Genomic DNA, 18,150 nt, shown 5'->3' on the forward strand with positions numbered 1-18,150 from the left:
TTTAAGGTTCATCCATGTTGTATCACGTATCCCTACTTTATTGCTTTTTACAGCTGAGTAAGATACGTGCCTTGTTTGGGTATGTTGCCATTTTGTTCAGTTGATGGACATGAGTTGTTTCCACTTTTAGTTATTATGAACATTCACGTACAAGGATTGGTTTGAACATGTTTTCTTTTTTTTTTTGAGACGCAGTTTCACTCTTGTTGCCCAGGCTGGAGTGCAATGGCACGATCTTGGCTCACTGCAACCTCCGCCTCCCAGGTTCAAGCGATTCTCCTGCCTCAGCCTCTCGAGTAGCTGGGATTACAGGCATGTGCCACCACGCCTGGTTAATTTTGTATTTTTGGTAGAGATCAGTTTCTCCGTGCTGGTCAGGCTGGAACTCCCAACCTCAGGTGATCCGCCTGCCTTGGCCTCCTAAAGTGCTGGGATTACAGGCGTGAGCCACTACACCCGGCGTTTTCTTTTTTTATAGAGACAGGGTCTTGCTCTCTCACCCAGGATAGAGTGCAGTGGCGCAATGATGGCTCACTGCAGCCGTGACCTCCTGGGCTCAAGCAATCCTCCAACCTCAGCCTCCCAAGTAGTTGGGACTACAGGCACCCACACCACGCCCAGCTAAGAAGAGGTTTTGCTATGTTGGCCAGGCTGGTCTCAAACTCCTGGACTCAAGTGATCCACCCACCTCGGCCTCCCAAAGTGCTGGGATTGCAGGTGTGAGCCACTACACATGGCCATGTTTTCATTTCTGTTGGGTTAATACTCAAGAGAGGAATTGCTGTATCCTATCTGTTTAAGTGGGGAACTACCAGATTTTTTCCTGAAATGTCTACACCATTTTTACATTCCTATCAGCAAGGTATCAATGCAGGATTTTTGTTGGCCACTTTGCCAACCGGGAAACTCCATGGATGGTGATGCCCTCCACCCAAGCCTCACTTGGCCTCAGACCTGCTGCAGGAGGCACCCCACCCACTTGGTCTGCTGGCTGCACCTGATTTGCACACCAGCTCAGCCTGTGGCTGGACCGGGTGTGCCACAGCCCACCTGTTTTACAGCTCGTACACACATTTGATGGTTCCCAAGTTCTTATCCTGAATCCAAGAAGGATGAGGTTATGCTGACAATCGAAAAGCAAGGATGATGAAGAAGAATTGTATTGAGTGATGGAACAGCTCTCGGCAGAGAGGGGACACGAAGGTGGTCCCCCACCTGATGTTGGTTTGTCGCTCCCCTACTGTGGCTGAGTCCAGGGCTTTTTTGGGCTCAGAATGGGAAGCGCATGCTGATTGGTTTCTGAGTATGCAAAAAAGGTTAAAACAAAGGCACCAAAGTTGGGCACAACAGTGTAAAAAACCAGTTAAGGAAGGGTAGATATATGTAAAATAGGTGAAGCATGGGGATCAGAGGAAAGCACGCCAGACGGGAAGACCGGTTCTCAATCCGGTCTGTGGATTTACCTGGGACTTATAGTTTGGCTTTCAGCCTTTAAACTGTCTTTGGTTTGAGGGTCGGGTTTCACCAGGGATCCACCCCTATCTGCCTAGGCATGTCACTGCCTCCTGCTATCATTCTCCCCTCTCAAGAGGTACATTTACCGTTGGGATAAAGACCATGATCACTCTTAACTGCTTCCTGCTGACAGGGGGCGCTGTTTTTGGAAAATGGCAGTCAGAGCTCGCTCAGAGGCCTATCTAAGGGTCCCCGGTAAAAGGGGCAATCGTCTGAGATTCCGGTTGGAGTTTGATGACCTCTAGGTGAGAAGAGACAAACCAGGTTATTAGAAGACATGAAACAAAACAAAACATGGGGGTAAGGACAGCACAAAAATCCTGAGGCTGCCAACACACCCAAGTAACTTGTGGCTAGAGTTATGTCTGCTAAAATTTGGGTGCATGGAGCTTGGCTTTGGTTAGCTTCCCTGGTCTTATTTTCCCAAAGAAACCTCCAGGTTATGGGCACCTCATTTACCCCTATCACCTGGCAGGATTTGCAGGATAGTTGCCCAGAACTAGAATATTGATCTAGATTTCTTTATTACCCATCACTTGTTCCTTCTGAGTTGCAGCCAGAGATCACTAGTTGGTTCACAGGAATAAGCAGGGTTAGTCTAAAATACAGACAAAAACTTAAAAACAACTAGTAAGACCAGAATTTAATGACAAGTGCGGTAAGTTTTGAAATAATTTTTCTCTCTCCAGCCCTCTTTTTTGTTAAAACCAAAGAATAATAGGATTGTTTGCAAAATAAACTTTAGTCTTATACTTGGCCTGATTATTTGCATAAAGTACAGCAAGAATAATTATTTTTCACATATGCTTTTAAAATTGGCTCTAATGGAATTCTGTTCCATAAGGAATATCAGAAAAGACTTTTTAAAGTCAAGCCCAGCAATGGGTTTGTACCTTCAAATACCTATGAGCTGGGTAAATTCCTCTCTTCTTGAGGTCCCAAGATAACTTGGGGCTCCTGGACCTGTTAGAAAGTGACATTCTTGGCCGGGCACGGTGGCTCATGCCTGTAATCTCAGTACTTTGGGAGGCCAAGGCGGGTGGATCACGAGGTCAGGAGTTCGAGACCAGCCTGACCAACATGGTGAAACCCCGTCTTTACTAAAAATACAAAAATTAACTGGGAGTGGTGGTGCACACCTGTAATCCCAGCTACTCAGGAGCCTGAGGCAGGAGAACTGCTTGAACCCAGGAGGTGGAGGTTGCAGTGAGCCAAAAGTACGCCACTGCACTCTACCCTGGGTGATAGAGCGAGACTCCATCTCAAAAAAAAACAAAAAAAAAGAAAGTGACATTCTTGGCCGGGCGCGGTGGCTCAAGCCTGTAATCCCAGCACTTTGGGAGGCCGAGACGGGCGGATCACAAGGTCAGAAGATCGAGACCATCCTGGCTAACACGGTGAAACCCCGTCTCTACTAAAAAATACAAAAAACTAGCCGGGCGAGGTGGCGGGTGCCTGTAGTCCCAGCTACTCGGGAGGCTGAGGCAGGAGAATGGCATAAACCCGGGAGGCGGAGCTTGCAGTGAGCTGAGATCCGGCCACTGCACTCCAGCCCAGGCGACAGAGCGAGACTTCGTCTCAAAAAAAAAAAAAAAAAAGAAAAAAGAAAAGAAAGTGACATTCTTTACTCATCATGAAGAAAGAGAGAGACCCTCTCATATTGTTTTATATTGTTTTATACTCAGTACCTGTTTTAAGTAAAAAAACAAGGAAGTAAAACCAAAGACAGGCAGCCCAGTGCCAGGCCCGAAACCAGGCCTGGGCCTGCCTGGGTTAAACCCAGTAGTTAAAAATCAACTTATAACTTAGAAACTGATGTTATTCATAGATTCCAGACATTGTATAGAAGCACACTGTGAAACTCCCTGCCCTGTTCTGTTTCCCTCTACCAGTGCATGAAACCCCCGTCCCGTATCCCCTAGACTGCTCAATCAATCACAACCCTTTCATATGAAATCTTTAGTGTTGTGAGCCCTTAAAAGGGACAGAGATTGTGCACTCGGGGAGCTTGAATTTTAAGGTAGTAGCTTGCCAATGCTCCCAGCTAAATAAAGCCCTTCCTTCTACAACTCAGTGTCTGAGAGGTTTTGTCTGCGGCTCGTCCTGCTGCAATCACAGGTTAGGAGCCCTGTGCAAGGACTGTAGACAAGGTATGAGGCCAGTTTCTCCAAGAAACTTTTTTTTGGCTCTGCAAGTCAAGCTTGATTCCTTAAAGGGAAGCACACCCTTCTATCAGGAACTGATAAAACAACCAATTTCTCCAACTGTGTCCTGTTGCAAAAGAAAGTGGATTCTTGTTGCACTTACGCAAATAACTACATTGCCGTAAGAATACTCACAAATAGTTTCCAAATTCTAGAGAAACTAGCAGGGGAACAAATATGCTCCAAATTTTGTTCACAGGAGTATATCTTTCTCAATTGTTAAATGCTGTAAATAGTTCAAAATAAAAGTTTTATTGACTCTGAAAAACAAAAGATCGGTAATGTTTTAAGCAAAAAGTTAAACAGATTACCTGTTTTCTATTAGTTCAGCCCATTCAGTTAACTCTTGTTCTGCTTGATAAATTCATGAATATTTTTCCTTTATTCTAATATCACAATCTAAAGATATTGGAAATCTGCATTTAAGAGCACCTAAGTTCTATAGCTGATTACAAACCATCTTTTGAAGAGGATCAAAACAAGACTACGATTGTCTGTGAATGACAAGGTGTCTTTAGACAGTCTCAGTCAAAAACACGATTGACAAATTTCATTATTTCTGTGGTTTACAATAACATAATAATCCTAATTCAAATTGATATCATATAATCATATATTAGAATTTTAGAAATCTCATACAATTTTGGAACACATATTAATGTTATTCACTAAAATGTAACCTGAAGAAGATTAAACATTATTTTTATTTTGGCAATCCCATGTAATTAAACATGTCAAATAATCCAGGGGCCCTCTGTTGGCATCCAAAAGTTAGGGGTCAAAAAAGACAACCTTGAAGCTAAAGTTTGATTTGGGGAAGCCTACTGAACATGTTAAAGGTTTAAAACACTTGATACTATAAAATAGAATTCCAGGTTATCATTAGCCAAAATGATGACTCAAAAACTTTTTTTAAAGGCACAAAACCTTTACTCAATTAAAAGGGAAGACAACTTTCCAAACAATTTGTCTCTTGCCTTTCCCTTCTTTTTTTGGTAGCTTATTTGCAAGGCAAACAAAAATCTTTCATTATCCTTCACTATTACATAAAAATCTTGTTCAAGACAGTCAAATTTCATCCTTGCATCAGTCTACTATTAATGTCATCCCCAATTTTTAGTGATACCTTATAGATAAATCTATCCAATCTTAACTAGTTTGAACATGAGGTGAGATTCTTGTAAACCTTTTATAACCCTTTACAAATTCTTGTTAAAGAGCAGACCAAAAAAAAAAAAAAAAAAAAAAAAAAAAGAGCAGACCAGTGCCTTAAGAAAACCTTGTTGTGCTTTTATTTCAAGGTTCAATTTACAGAAAAACAAAATAATACCCCTTTGAATTTAATCAGTATGTTCACACAGAGCATTTATTTTATAAGATTTTTAAAAACCATCCACAACTTGTTCAAACCTTTAGGTTTATCTTATCTAATTTCAAACACCCAGCCTTAATTTATTACAATTATGATTCATAGACTTTCACTCAATTACATAAAATTAAATTCACTCTTGGTTGAGGAAAAGCGAGAGGTGGCAGAGGATTAATCCAAATGATCCTGGTGTCCACTACCCTTCAAAGCCAGACCCTGGTGGGGCAAGTCCCGCCAAGTCATCAGGTGCTGATTAAACACAGGGGACTGAGTGGGAGGCAAATTCCTAAAATGTGGTTCTTTCCCAGAAACATCTTATAATCTAGTTCAGCGCCTTGCAGCTCCAACTCACACCAGAATCACCTGGGAGCTTCTGAAACCATTCTGACCCTGAACTCCACCCTAAATAAATCAAAACTCTTGGTCCACAAACTGAAAAACAAAGTTTAATCTCCACGGGACATTCTAATGGGCAGCCAGAGAGGAGATCCACTGATCTAGGTTTTTCATACATGACTTAAAAATTTGCAAATTATAAAGTATTTCATTAAAGTATGAAAATTTGAATCAGTTTGGGGTTTTTTTGGGGGGGGTGGTAAAAGACCTTAAGGAAAAGATTGTAATTCAATTTCACAAATAATTCACAACTTAGTATAGTCTTTGAACGAAGCAACACGCCCATCTTAGTCTGTTCAGGCTGCTATAACAAAATACCAGTCAGTCAGGTGCGGTGGCTCACGCCTGTAATCCCAGCACTTTGGGAGGCCTAGGCAGGCGGATCACGAGGTCAGGAGATCGAGACCATCCTGGCTAACACGGTGAAACCCCGTCTCTACTAAAAATACAAAAAAATTAGCCGGGTGCGGTGGCGGGCACCTGTAGTCCCAGCTACTCGGGAGGCTGAGGCAGGAGAATGGCGCGAACCCGGGAGGCAGAGCTTGCAGTGAGCCGAGATCGCCCCACTGCACTCCAGCCTGGGTGACAGAGTGAGACTCAAAAGTACCACAGTCTGGGTGGCTTATAAACATCAAACATTTATTGCTCAGTCCTAGAGGCTGGGAAGTCCGTGATCAAAGTGCTGGTTGATGTGTGCTTGTGAAGGGTCTGCTTCCTCAGAGCCCACACCCCTTGAAGTCTCACACTGTGGAGAGGATGAGGTGTCTCTCTAGGACCTTTCATAAGGCACGAATCCCATTCATGAGGGCTCCACCCTCATAACCTCACACTTCCCAAAGGCTCCACCTTCTATCAAACTTGAGGGTGAAGATTTCATCATATGAATTTTGGGGAGACACAGACATCCAGACTGTAGCACTCTCCCACCCCTTATCACCCACAATTCAGGACGGAAATGATGGTCTTTGACTTACTTGATGGACTTCATAGTTCTGCTTGGCCAATCTCAGATACTCTCATGTTTCCAATTATCTTTTGTTAGCAGTAAACCAAATTGTTTTTTCTCCTAAAGATTCCCGTTACATTATTAATGATTTCTCCTTGATGTTTTAGGAGAAAATGAGCCTGGTAAAGCGGCTCACACCTGTAATCCCAGCACTTTGGGAGGTAGAAATGGGAGGATCACTGAGTCCAGGAGTTAGAGACCAGCCTGACAACACAGTGAGACTTTGCCTCTACAAAAAAATAGAAAGAATTAGCCAGGTGTGGTGATGCACACCTGTAGTCCCAGCTACTTGGAAGGCTGAGGTGGGTGGATTGCTTGAGGCTGGGAGGTCGAGGCTGCAGTGAGTTGTGACCCAGCCTGGGCAAAAGAGTGAGACCCTGTCTCCAAAAAAAAAAAAAAAAAAAAAAATTGTATATATATACACACACACACACACGTAAAAGAAAAACATGTATATAAAAGAAAATTAAGTATGAGACCAAACAAGGTTCAGCTTCGTTTGCTGTGACTTGAACAAGGCTGGTAACCTGTCGGTCTCATGGCAGAAAACACAACCCAGAGAAAAATCAACACTGCAGTTTTTGTTTTTTTTAAAGAAACCTTATAATTTAATTAACAAAATTCACATTGTACGAAAGTACAGTGGTAACTGTACACTTGTTTCTCTGCAAATGTCACTTGGTAAATTACTATCATCTCTTATAGACAGGCATAACTGGACACACTTTACAATCTTTCTGATAAATATATCGCCACTTTGCATCCAGCTTGGATAACGCTCTTCAGGACAGCATAGGCTGGAGCCTGTTAAAAACAATAAGCAAACAAAGGAACATGTTTTGTGCTCATTTTTGGTTGTAAGATTCAGGGCTGGCAGGGCAGGCTTTGGATTTCTCGGGATAAGAAATAGATCTAAGGAACAATTTATTTTAGTTTCGAAGAAAGCTAGTCAAAATGTTGGAATGCCTCTGCTACTGCCAAAGCAGTGGAGTCATCCAGATTCTCACAGGAAAGGAAATGAAGCTCCTGGGAGGCCAAGGCGGGCAAATCATCTGAGGTCAGGAGTTCGAGACCAGCCTGGCCAACACAGCAAAACCCTGTCTCTACAAAAAATACAAAAATTAGCCAAGCGTGGTGGTGTGCGCCTATAATCCCAGCTACTCGGGAGGCTGAGGCAGGAGAATGGCGTGAACCCGGGAGGCAGAGGCTGCAGTGAGCCAAGACTGCACCACTGCACTCCAACATGGGCGACAGAGTGAGACTGTCTCAAAAAAAAAAAAAAAAAAAACCTTCCTGGGGGAAAACGAGAAGGGATAAAGCAAGAAAGGAGATTCCCAATCTGGAGCAATAACGCACTTCCTTGCTTTTTGTCAAAGCAACATCATTGGTTTTCTCTCCCTTTGGCTGTCGCTTTAAAATTTATTCTTCTGGGAACAGAAACCTCAACCTCCCAAATAAGGAGTCCCAAAGCAGAACAGGTAACAGCAGGGCCCTACCAATTCGGCATCATGTTCAAGGCCTGTGTCATGGTGCTCAAGTTCTTCATCCCGAAATTTCTTTATCACCTGGTTAAATAAAAAGACACCAAAGCAAGTTAGCCTTCCAACTCTCCTACTGTTCCATTTCATTTTGGAGGCTAAAGCCTCTTATTAAAGCCTAAGACAGGGAGGCCACCTTTTCCTCTAAAGGTCCAGAGAGTAAATACTTTGTCCCAACTACCCAACTCTGCCACTGTAACCAGAAAACCACCGGGAGACATGCAAACAAATGGACATGCTTGTGTTCCAATAGAAGTTTATTTAAAGAAACAGATGGCTAGCCACAGGCCATAGTTTGCCAACCTCAGATTTAGACTCTAAAAAACTAAACAGTTCCCTTATTTGCTGTGGAAAATTATCTCAGGATATCTATTCATTTATTTAATCTAAAGGGTTCCTGCTCACAGCATCTGCTCAGAATCTACCAATGATAAAGAAGTGGGCCGGGTGCGGTGGCTCACACCTGTAATCCCAGCACTTCAGGAGGCCAAGGCAGGAGGATCACCTGAGGTCAGGAGTTCGAGACCAGCTGATCAATGTGGTGAACTCCCATCTCTACTAAAAGTACAAAAATTAGCTGGGCATGGTGGTGTGTGCCTGTAATCCCAGCTACCTGGGACGCCGAGGCAGGAGAATTGCTGGAACCCAGGAGGCGGAGGCTGCAGTGCGGGTGGAGACCACTGCACTGACAGAATGAGACCCCATCTCAAAAAAAAAATGAACAGCACCAGGTGGTGTGGCTCACACCTGTAATCCCAGCACTTTGGGAGGCCGAGGCAGGAGGATCACTTGAGCCCAGGAGTTCACAACCAATCTGGGCAAGAGAGAGAGACACTATCTCTATGAAAAATTCCAAAAATTAAAAATAAAAGAAGTGAACAGGACAGGGCTCAAGAGACAAGGGTTCTGGCCAGATGTGGTGGCTCATGCCTATAATTCCAGCACTTTGGGAGGCCGAGGAGAGAGGATCACCAGAGCCCAAGAGTTCAAAATCAGCCTGGAAAACATGGTGAGACCCCATCTCTTAAAAAAAAAAAAAGGCCGGGAGTGGTGGCTTATGCCTGTAATCCCAGCACTTTGGGAGGCCGAGGCGGGCGGATCACCTGAGGTCCGGAGTTCGAGACCAGTCTGACCAACATGGAGAAACCCCATTTCTACTAAAAATACAAAATTAGCTGGGTGTAGTGGCACATGCCTGTAATCCCATCTACTCCAGAGGCTGAGGCAGGAGAATGGTTTGAACCCAGGAAGCAAAGGTTGCTGTGAGCCAAATCACGCCACTGCACTCCAGCCTTGGCAATAAGAGCGAAACTCCGTCTCAAAAGAAAAGAAAAAAAAAATTAGCTGGGTGTGGTGGCATGTACCCATAGTCCCATAGCTACTCAGGAGGCTGAAGCGGGAGGATCACTTGAACCCAAGAGTTTGAAGATGCAATGAGCTATGACTGTGCCACTGTACTCTAGCCAGGGCAACAGAGCAAGCTCCCATCTCTAAATAAAAAGAAAAAAAGACTAAGGAGACAAGGGTTCTAGTTCCAGCTCTGTCTGTGCTATATGGCCAGGGCAGATGGGTTCACCTCTCTGTTCCTCAGTTTGCTCACCTTTAAACTGAGGCTCTAAACCCCCATCATCCCCTAACAATCTCTAGTATGTTTTCCTCTTACCCAATTGCTATCTGCCCTTTTCTCCTTGAGCAGCCCTGTTTTAGAGCATGGACAAATACCTGAAGAAGTTCCTCGTATTTTTCAGGGTCCTCCTCCATCAGCTTCCTGATCTGGTTGTTGTAGTGATGTGCTATGCTCTCTTCCACCGCCACGGTGCAGGCCATTGCACCTTCCTTCCCGAGCAAGGCGGTCCCTGCCCCTGGGATTGTTAAACCCAGACCAGAAAAGAAAGAAGCAGATATGACTGGTAATGGAGATCATCTATGGCCAGGGCTTCTCAACCTCTGCACCAGACACTGGGCTGGGTCATTCCTTGTGTGCTCCATGCGTGGTAGAATATTGAACTGCATCCCTGACCTCTACCAACTAGATGCCATCAGCACCAACTAAGTTTTGACAACCAAAACTGTCCCGAGGGCTGGGCGCGGTGGATCACACCTACAATCCCAGCCCTTTGGGAGGCCAAGGTGGGCGGATGACCTGAGATCAGGAGTTCGAGACCAATCTGGCTAACATGGTGAAACCCTGTCTCTCCTAAAAATACAAAAATTAGTCGGTGTGGTGATGGGCACCTATAATCCCAGCTACTTGGGAGGCTAAAGCAGGAAAATTGCTTGAAACTGGGAGGCGAAGGTTGCAGCGAGCCAAGATCGTGCCACTGCACTCCAGCCTGGGTGACAGGGCGAGACTCCATTTCAAAAAAAAAAAAGTCCCTAGATATTGCCACATGTCCTCATCAGGGGGGCAAACTCACCCTGAGGGAGAACCACTGTTTTAGGAGAGACTGGATCCCAGTGTTAAACCTGGAATTACATAGTAAGAAAAGCCATTCTCTTTTCAATGCTGTTTTATCCTGACCACGGCCAAGAGAAAGTCAGCATTTGGGGTGAATATATCTTTGATCTTTTATATCATTTATTCTTCTCCCTTTTTTAAAAGAGTGAACAGACCTCAGGTTGAGAATCTTTGTCAGGGAACAGTATTTGGCTGCAATTGAATTATACTAGCTTTTTTTTTATGTTGTTTATTTTTACTGTATTTTCTATTTATAATACTGACATTAGGCCAGGTGTGGTGCCTCACGCCTGTAATCCTGGCACTTTGGGGACGCCACAGAGGGAGGATGGCTTGAGGCCAGCAGTTTGAGACCAGCTTAGGTAACATAGTGAGACTCCATCTCTACAAAAAACAGACCTGTGCGTGGTGGCATGTGCCAGTAGTCCAAGCTACTCAGGCTCAGAGGCTGAGGTGGGAGGATCACTTGAACCCAAGAGTTTGAGTTTTTTGTGAGCTATGACTATACCATTGCTCTCCAGCCTGGGCAACAGAATGAGATCCTGGCTCTATTTTTTTGGTTTTTTTGTTTGTTTGTTTTTTGTTTGAGATGGAGTCTCGCTCTGTCGCTCTGTCACCTAGACTGGAGTGCAGTGGGCCAATCTCGGCTCACTGCAACCTCCACCTCCGAGGTTCAAGCAGTTCTCCCACCTCAGCCTCCCAAGTGGCTGGGATTACAGGCCTGCACCACCACACCCAGCTAATTTCTGTATTTTTAATAGAGATAGGGATTTCACCATGTTGGTTAGGCTGGTCTCGAACTCCTGACCTCATGATCTGCCCGCCTCGGGCTCCCAAAGTGCTGGGATTACGGGTGCGAGCCACCACGCCCGACCTTTTTTCTTTTTAAGTACTGACATTAAGATTCTATCTTACATAAATTTAAGCCACACACAAAAAAAGGCAGTCAATTTAACTTTGGAAAAATACGAAGTAAACAGAATGAGGTCGTAAGAGGACATAGCAAGAACTGTGAACATGATACCTGAAGGATTTAATCATCCTAGATCCCCAAGCTTGCATAAGCTCTTCTAGAGAGACACGTACCCAGCGCAAACCCCAGCACGTTCCAAAAGGGCATCAGAACTGTCGGCCGGACCCTGAACGTAACCATCAACTCACTGAACTTTTTCAAATGGTCCTTTTCTTGATCCCACATTTTCTGTAAGAAACATAAAAATAAAGACATGCAAGAATTCCATAGAGGCCTCCCACTCACCCAAGCAGCATATAGGAAACAAAATAGAAATGGAGAAAATCATGGGAACTGCTGTCTCTGCCATTCCCCTCAAAACGTCAATGGAAAAAGTAAGACATCAGACTAAAGGAATCTTTGACAAAGAGAAGATAGCGCCGAGAATACAAAAGAATCTATTATCTCAATTCCAGGTAAGACTGCCATGAGCTACAGTTCCAGCAGAAGTCTCTCAGGCCCATAATGTGCGTAGTAAGTAACAAGGATCCACACGCATAAGAAATGACATGTTTAACCCATTTCAAAATCAGGAAGGCAGAACATTAGCTGTTGTGTAATTTCCTTCCAGACTACTAGAATAGTATCATCTTGTTGTTGTTGTGGTTTGCTTGTTTTGAGACAGGGTCTCACTCTCTCACCAAGACTGTAGTGCGGTAGCAAGCTTATGGCCCACTGCAGCCTCAACCTCCAGGCTCCAGTGATCCTCCAACCTCCGTCTCTCAAACTAGCTGGGATTACAGTCGCACACCACTATACCTGGCTAACTTTGCTGTGTGTGGGGGGGGGGGGGATTTTTTTTTTTTTTTTTTTTTTGAGACGGAGTCTCACTCTGTTGCCCAGGCTGGAGCGCAGTGGTGCGATCTCAGATCACTGCAACCTCTGCCTCCCAGGTTCAAGCAATTCTCCTGCCTCAGCCTCCCAAGCACTGGGACTACAGGCGTGCACCACCATGCCTGGCTAATTTGTTTTGTATTTTTAGTAGAGACAGGGTTTTGCCTTGGCCACGCTGATCTCAAACTCCTGTCCTCAGGTGATCCACCCGCCACTACTTCCCAAAGTGCTGGGATTACAGGTGTGAGCCACTGTACCCAGCTAATTTTTGTATTTTTTGTAGAGACAGGGTCTCGTCATGTTGCCCAGGCTGGTCTCAAACTCCTGGGCTCAAGCAGTCCATCGGCCTGGGATTACAGGCGTAAGCCACCACACCTGGCCCCAAATATTATTTACATGAGAGGAAGAAGAGAGAATGCTAGCTGCAGCTAACACTTAGATGGCACTTCCTAAGTGCCAGGGGCCGTCTAATAGCTTTAATGCAAGCAATTCATTCAATCCACACAATCCCTGTGAAGGACACACTATGACTGCATACCTGTCTATGTACTATATGTCTCTGTGCTTTATCCATAAAAACAACAATATGCTTTTTGCTCTCCATCTCTCTACCAAGAACCAACTTTTGCTCTCCTGGAGACAATGGCATCTCCCTAGGGAACGCTTGACCTCCCGTGATTGATTACTTGAAGACCTTTAGATCTGCCCATTCGGTAGACCAGGGTGAGGGAGATGAAGAAGCACCCACCTGAATGACTGGCCCGACGCTTGTCCGACCCAGGACGGCCATCTGCCCGGCATAGATGCGGTTTGCTCCATATTCGCCTGCATGATCCACCCGGATTATTCGATCCACAACTGCCCGATTGATATTGTCTAAGGTCATTCCTGAACTGCGAAATCTGACAACGATTCTTCTTCCATAAGCTGAAATGCAAGTGTTTATTCTTCGTTACGTTCAGGTAAAATCCAAACGTTCCTTTTACAGACAGAAGAAAGGGCACTTTGGGATGGAGGTCACAAATGAGCTCCCCATGGGCCAGGCATGCCCATAAGTGTACTCTGTTTAACCTACAGTGTTAAAAAAGAGGATTCTACCTAAAGATCTGGATTTCTGGCTTCACTTTAAGTGTATGAAGATCTGGAAATGCTGAGCCTATCTTCTTGCCAGGCAGTTAACATGGCAGCCGCTTCTAGATGGGCAAGGTTCTCCAGTTCACCAGCCCTCTGGCACACTTCCCCCCAGCACATGCTGTACAGGAGAGGCCCGTAGAGAGCTTTCAAAAATACGGTGCTCTTCCCCAATCGATCTCTGGGAGGAGGTCTGAATTGATATTTCTTAGAAGCTATGTGCATAAGTCTTCACTTCAGCCAAGGCTGAGAACCACAGACTAAGTTCTCTTAAAACTCACAACTGCCGGGCGCAGTGGCTCACGCCTGTAATCCCAGCACTTTGGGAGGCCCAGGCGGGTGGATCACAAGGTCAGGAGATGGAGACCATCCCGGCTAACTTGGTGAAACCCCGTCTCCACCAAAAATACAAAAAATTAGCCAGGCGTGGTGGCGGGCACCTGTAGTCCCAGCTACTGGGGAGGCTAAGGCAGGAGAATGGCGTGAACCCAGGAGGTGGAGCTTGCAGTGAGCTGAGACCGCGCCACTGCACTCCAGCCTGGGCGACAGAGCAAGACTCCGTCTCAAAAAAAAAAAACACAAAAAACCCACACCTGTCCGGGCGCAGTGGCTCACACCTGTAATCCCAACACTTTGGGAAGCCAAGGAGAACGAATCACCTGAGGTCAGGAGTTTGAGACCAGCCTTGCCAACATGGTGAAACCCCATCTCTACCAAAAATACAAAAATTAGCTGGGTGTGTTGGTACATGCCTGTAATCCCAGCTACTTGGGAGGCTGAGGCAGGAGACTAGCTTGAACCCGGGAGGCAGAGATTGCAGTGAGCCGAGATCGTGCCACTGCACTCCAGCTTGGGCAAGAGTGAGACTCTGTCTAAAACCAAACAAACAAACAACAACAACAAAAAAAAAACAGAGAAAAAATTTTAAAACCCCACACCCTTGGGCATTCGATTTTGAGACTAGCCTTAGAGTCTAGATTTAACCTCATTATGGTCCAAAATCAATTCAAAGGAACTCTTATCTTCAAAATGTAAATTCTTCATGACAGATTATATTTTATCTTTAAAAATAAATCTCCTAACCTTAACACCTTAATTATATTCTCTGGGCCTTATATCAGAGTAACTCAAGAGGCTTTTTTCCCTGCAAGGAAGAGTTTTGCAGCATTCTTAGGTGTGTAAGGTGTATTCACCTCATTTTGCAGATACAGAAAATAGAAACCTAGGGGTCATTTAGTTTGTAATGGCAGCTTCGATCTACACTGGTATCACTTTTTTTTTTTGAGACAGACTCTGGCTCTGTTGCCCAGGCTGGAGTGCAATGGTACGATCTCGGCTTATTGCAAACTCCACCTTTTGGACTCAGGCAATTCTCCTGTTTCAGCCTCTAGAGTAGCTAGGACTCCAAAGTAGCTAGGACTACGGGCGTGCACCATCATGCCCAGCTACTTTTTTTGTATTTTTAGTAAAGACAGGGTTTCACCATGTTGCCCAGGCTGGTCTCGAACTCCTGAGCTCAAGTAATCCTCCCATGTCAGCTTCCCAAAGTGCTGGGATTACAGGTGTGAGCCACCGCCCCCAGTCAGCATTGGTATCACTTTGTAATGTTTTAGCACTCTTAGGCCGTGACTACCATGTCTTTTATGCATACGTCTTTTCACTTAGGCTAACTTCAACATCCAGCGAATATGTGGAAAAAATTCATTTTGGATACATATGTGGTTCTTTCATGACAAAGGCTTGAATGCTTTGGACACGAGGTGATGAGGTGGGTTGGTGAAATTTGGGGTGGCTCTGCACTTGAAATCTTCTACCAGATGGGGCTATAAATGTCACACTTTTAATAAAGAAGCGTGGACGTAAGTTCTGAAGCGTAATGACCCAGCTTTGGTCCATTCCTTGGCATGATCCCCTTCATCTCACTGAGCATCTCTGACTCAAAAGACGGATAGGCCGGGTGCAGTGGCTCACGCCTGTAATCCCAGCACTTTGGGAAGCCCAGGCAAGTGGATTGCTTGAGACCAGGAGTTCAAGACCAGCCTGGCCAACATGGTGAAACCCCATCTCTACCAAAAATATAAAAATTAGCCAGCAATCGTGGCGCGCCTGTAGTCCCAGCTACTCAGGAGGCTGAGGCGGAACAATCAGTTGAACCCAGTAGGCAGAGGTTGCAGTGAGCTGAGATGGTGCCATTACACTCCAGCCTGGGTGACATAGTGAGACTCTGTCTCAAAAAAAAAAAAGAAAAAAAGAAACAGAAAACATGTGTCCCATCTCCAACACCAGCCTTGGGAAAATCAGAATCGACAATTCTTACACATAAAATTGGCAGTAATCATTGGTGACTCATACCTGTAATCCCAGCACTTTGATAAGCCAAGGAGGGAGAATCACTTGAGGTCAGGAGTTCGAGACCTGGTCATCATGGCGAAACCCCGTCTCTACTAAAATTCAAAAATTAGCCAGGCATGGTGGTGCATGCCTGCAGCCTCAGCTACTTGGGAGTCTGAGGCAGGAGAATCGCTTGAACCCAGGAGGCGGAGGCTGCAGTGAGCTGAGATCGCACCACTGCACTCCAGCCTGGGAAACAGAGTAAGACACTGTCTCAAAAGAAAAAAAAAGGGCAATAATCAGGCTCTTTCCTTTTTAAGGGAAAACATATAATAATAAAATTATCTTACTGAGTTATGAGGATAAAATGAGATATAAGAAGCAAAGTAACTTTAAAAACAGAAATGATTCTTATTCTGTTATGCTCACTGGCTGAACAGAGCAGCATTAAAATTCACATTCAACAACCCTCAGAGTTTTGCCTGCATTGCCACACACTTTAAAATAAAATTGAGGCTCGGTGCTAGAAGCTCTCAAATGCATCACTTTACGTCCATATTTTCCCAAAGCCTGAAACATGCCAGTGTGGTACCTATGAAATTTTAAGTGGCTTATGGATATGCAATAAATAACCCCATGTAGTAAGGGGTACTCTTTTAAATTCTCTTGCAATCTCTTTTATTTCATTAAGAAAGATATCTCCATTTACAGCTGGCATATCCTCAACACCTTCCCAACACCCTGCTAATTTCCCCTTTGTAACAGAAAGACAGTATTTAATACAATTTTGTAACTTTTCAATTTCAGTTTTTTTTTTTTTTTAATAATTACTCATCCATTTGTGGCAAGTGGCACTGGCTTCCCATTCACCATAAGGATTTCGTTTCAAGGAAATTAATTTAATTTTAAAATGAGACAGGGCTATACAAAAAAAAACACATCTAGTAATCAAAAGTTCAAGCAGTATTGCCATTAGGCAAAAATCCCGAAGGTGGTACACAGTAATTTAACGTTGAGAAAACGACCTCATGACAAATTTTTTTTTTTTTTTTTTTTTTTTTTTTGCGGGGGTTGGGGAGACAAAGTCTCGCTCTGATGCCCATGCTGGAGTGCAGTGGTGCAATCTCGCCTCAAGGCAACCTCTGCCTCACAGGTACAAGCGATTCTCCTGTCTCAGCCTCCTGAGTAGCTGGGATTACAGGCACCTGCCATCACGCCCGGAAAATTTTTATTTTTAGTAGAGGCGGGGTTTCACCGTGTTGGCCAGGCTGGTCTCAAACTCCTAACCTCAGGTGATCCTCCACCCTTGGCCTCCTAAAGTGCTGAGATTATAGGCCGGAGCCACCGCGCCTGGGTTCATGACCATTTTCCAAGGCAGCACAGAGGAAACAAGGAAAGCAGGAACCATGGTCCAAAACCATGTCTCTCTACTCCAAATTCGATGCTCCTTCTACTACACTGATGGCTCTCAAAGTTTACAGTGCATGCAAATCACCTAAAAGGCCTGTTCACAGACCACAGATACCGACCAAGTAGGTCGCAGTGGGGCCGGACAATCTGTATTTCTAGCGAGCTCCCAGAAGTAGCGGAGACAGCTGGTCGTCGGGCTACACTTTGCCTGGCAAGGCCCTGGGCAAACACCACAAAAAGAGAGACTCCCTGAGACGCTAAATTTTCAGTGTCGCCAACTGTCCTCGACTCGGAAAGCTGGTCGCACCTGCCGTGACATCACTGCACAGGTGTGCCTCTGCGTCACTCCCCAGGCATCACTGCCGAAACCACCCCGGTCCTCCCGTCACTCTCGCCACGAACTACAGGCCCCGCCCCGCCCGCCAGCGCCCGGTAAGCTGAAGTCACGCAGTCGCGCTCCGTCGCAGGCCTGTGACGTTACGAACCTCTCCCCCGTGACCTCTTCGACCCAAACCTCAAGCGAAAATTCCCCACCTTGCTAGCCTAGCGCAGGACTGTGCGCGCATCCCTTTACCTGAGAGCGACCGCTGGGCGCCCGGGCGCAGCCTCCACAGGCAGGGAGCCGCTGCCGCCCCTGCGCAACTCATTGCCGGGACAAAAAAGCAACCACTTCGTCGAACGGAGCGGGCCAATACTGCCCTTGGCTCAGACTGATGACACACAGCAGACGTAAGGCAGGCTCAGCTTGCCCGCGCACCGGTGGGAACGCCCCCTAGCCCCGCGCAAGGGATTGGGTTGGTTAGATACGACAAACAGAAAGATTATATTGGGTGGGGTCACTATCAATCACTGGAAGACCAAGGAAGCCAAGACGCCTTGGGTTGCCAGGGAGATGAAAATGCTAAATTGCTGTTTCAAAGATCAGGATAGGGTTAGTGATTTCTCG

The 18,150-nt window shown here is 45.3% G+C and overlaps 1 protein-coding gene and 1 long non-coding RNA gene across 4 annotated transcripts in view; one reads left to right on the top strand and one right to left on the bottom strand.

Moving 5' to 3' along the window:
- Positions 1-6,102: 6,102 nt before the first annotated feature.
- On the bottom strand, positions 6,103-17,913 carry COQ7 (coenzyme Q7 homolog, ubiquinone (yeast)). Of its 3 annotated transcripts, XM_011962571.1 has the most exons (7): positions 17,779-17,913; positions 13,081-13,259; positions 11,573-11,687; positions 9,751-9,890; positions 7,987-8,055; positions 7,216-7,294; positions 6,213-6,229 (listed from the first exon to the last, which is right to left on the bottom strand). In XM_011962571.1, the coding sequence occupies exons 1-6, from the start codon at positions 17,849-17,851 to the stop codon at positions 7,217-7,219; spliced, it is 654 nt and encodes a 217-aa protein (XP_011817961.1). In that variant the 5' UTR covers positions 17,852-17,913; the 3' UTR covers positions 6,213-6,229; position 7,216. The 3 variants fall into 3 exon arrangements, with proteins under 3 accessions (XP_011817960.1, XP_011817962.1, XP_011817961.1); XM_011962570.1 differs by having other exon boundaries at positions 6,103-7,294; XM_011962572.1 differs by lacking the exon at positions 17,779-17,913 and adding an exon at positions 17,512-17,608 and having other exon boundaries at positions 6,103-7,294.
- Positions 17,826-18,150, top strand: part of LOC105526550 — a 9,351-nt gene continuing 9,026 nt past the window's right edge. Inside the window, exon 1 of the long non-coding RNA XR_001004091.1 lies at positions 17,826-17,933. This is a non-coding gene — a long non-coding RNA (uncharacterized LOC105526550). The remainder of the gene's footprint in view (positions 17,934-18,150) is intronic.

Source organism: Colobus angolensis, unplaced genomic scaffold (assembly GCF_000951035.1).
Source record: "Colobus angolensis palliatus isolate OR3802 unplaced genomic scaffold, Cang.pa_1.0 Scaffold598, whole genome shotgun sequence".
In the NCBI taxonomy this organism is placed as follows: domain Eukaryota; kingdom Metazoa; phylum Chordata; class Mammalia; order Primates; family Cercopithecidae; genus Colobus; species Colobus angolensis.

Coding starts and splice junctions, on each gene's coding strand:
- COQ7 (XM_011962570.1), bottom strand. CDS start 17,851: ATGAGTTGCGCAGGGGCGGCAGCGGCTCCCTGCCTGTGGAGGCTGCGC. Junction 11,688..13,080: donor GCGTCGGGCCAGTCATTCAG/GTGGGTGCTTCT, acceptor TGTTTCTTACAG/AAAATGTGGGATCAAGAAAA. Junction 7,295..7,986: donor TTGAACATGATGCCGAATTG/GTAGGGCCCTGC, acceptor TGTTTTTAACAG/GCTCCAGCCTATGCTGTCCT.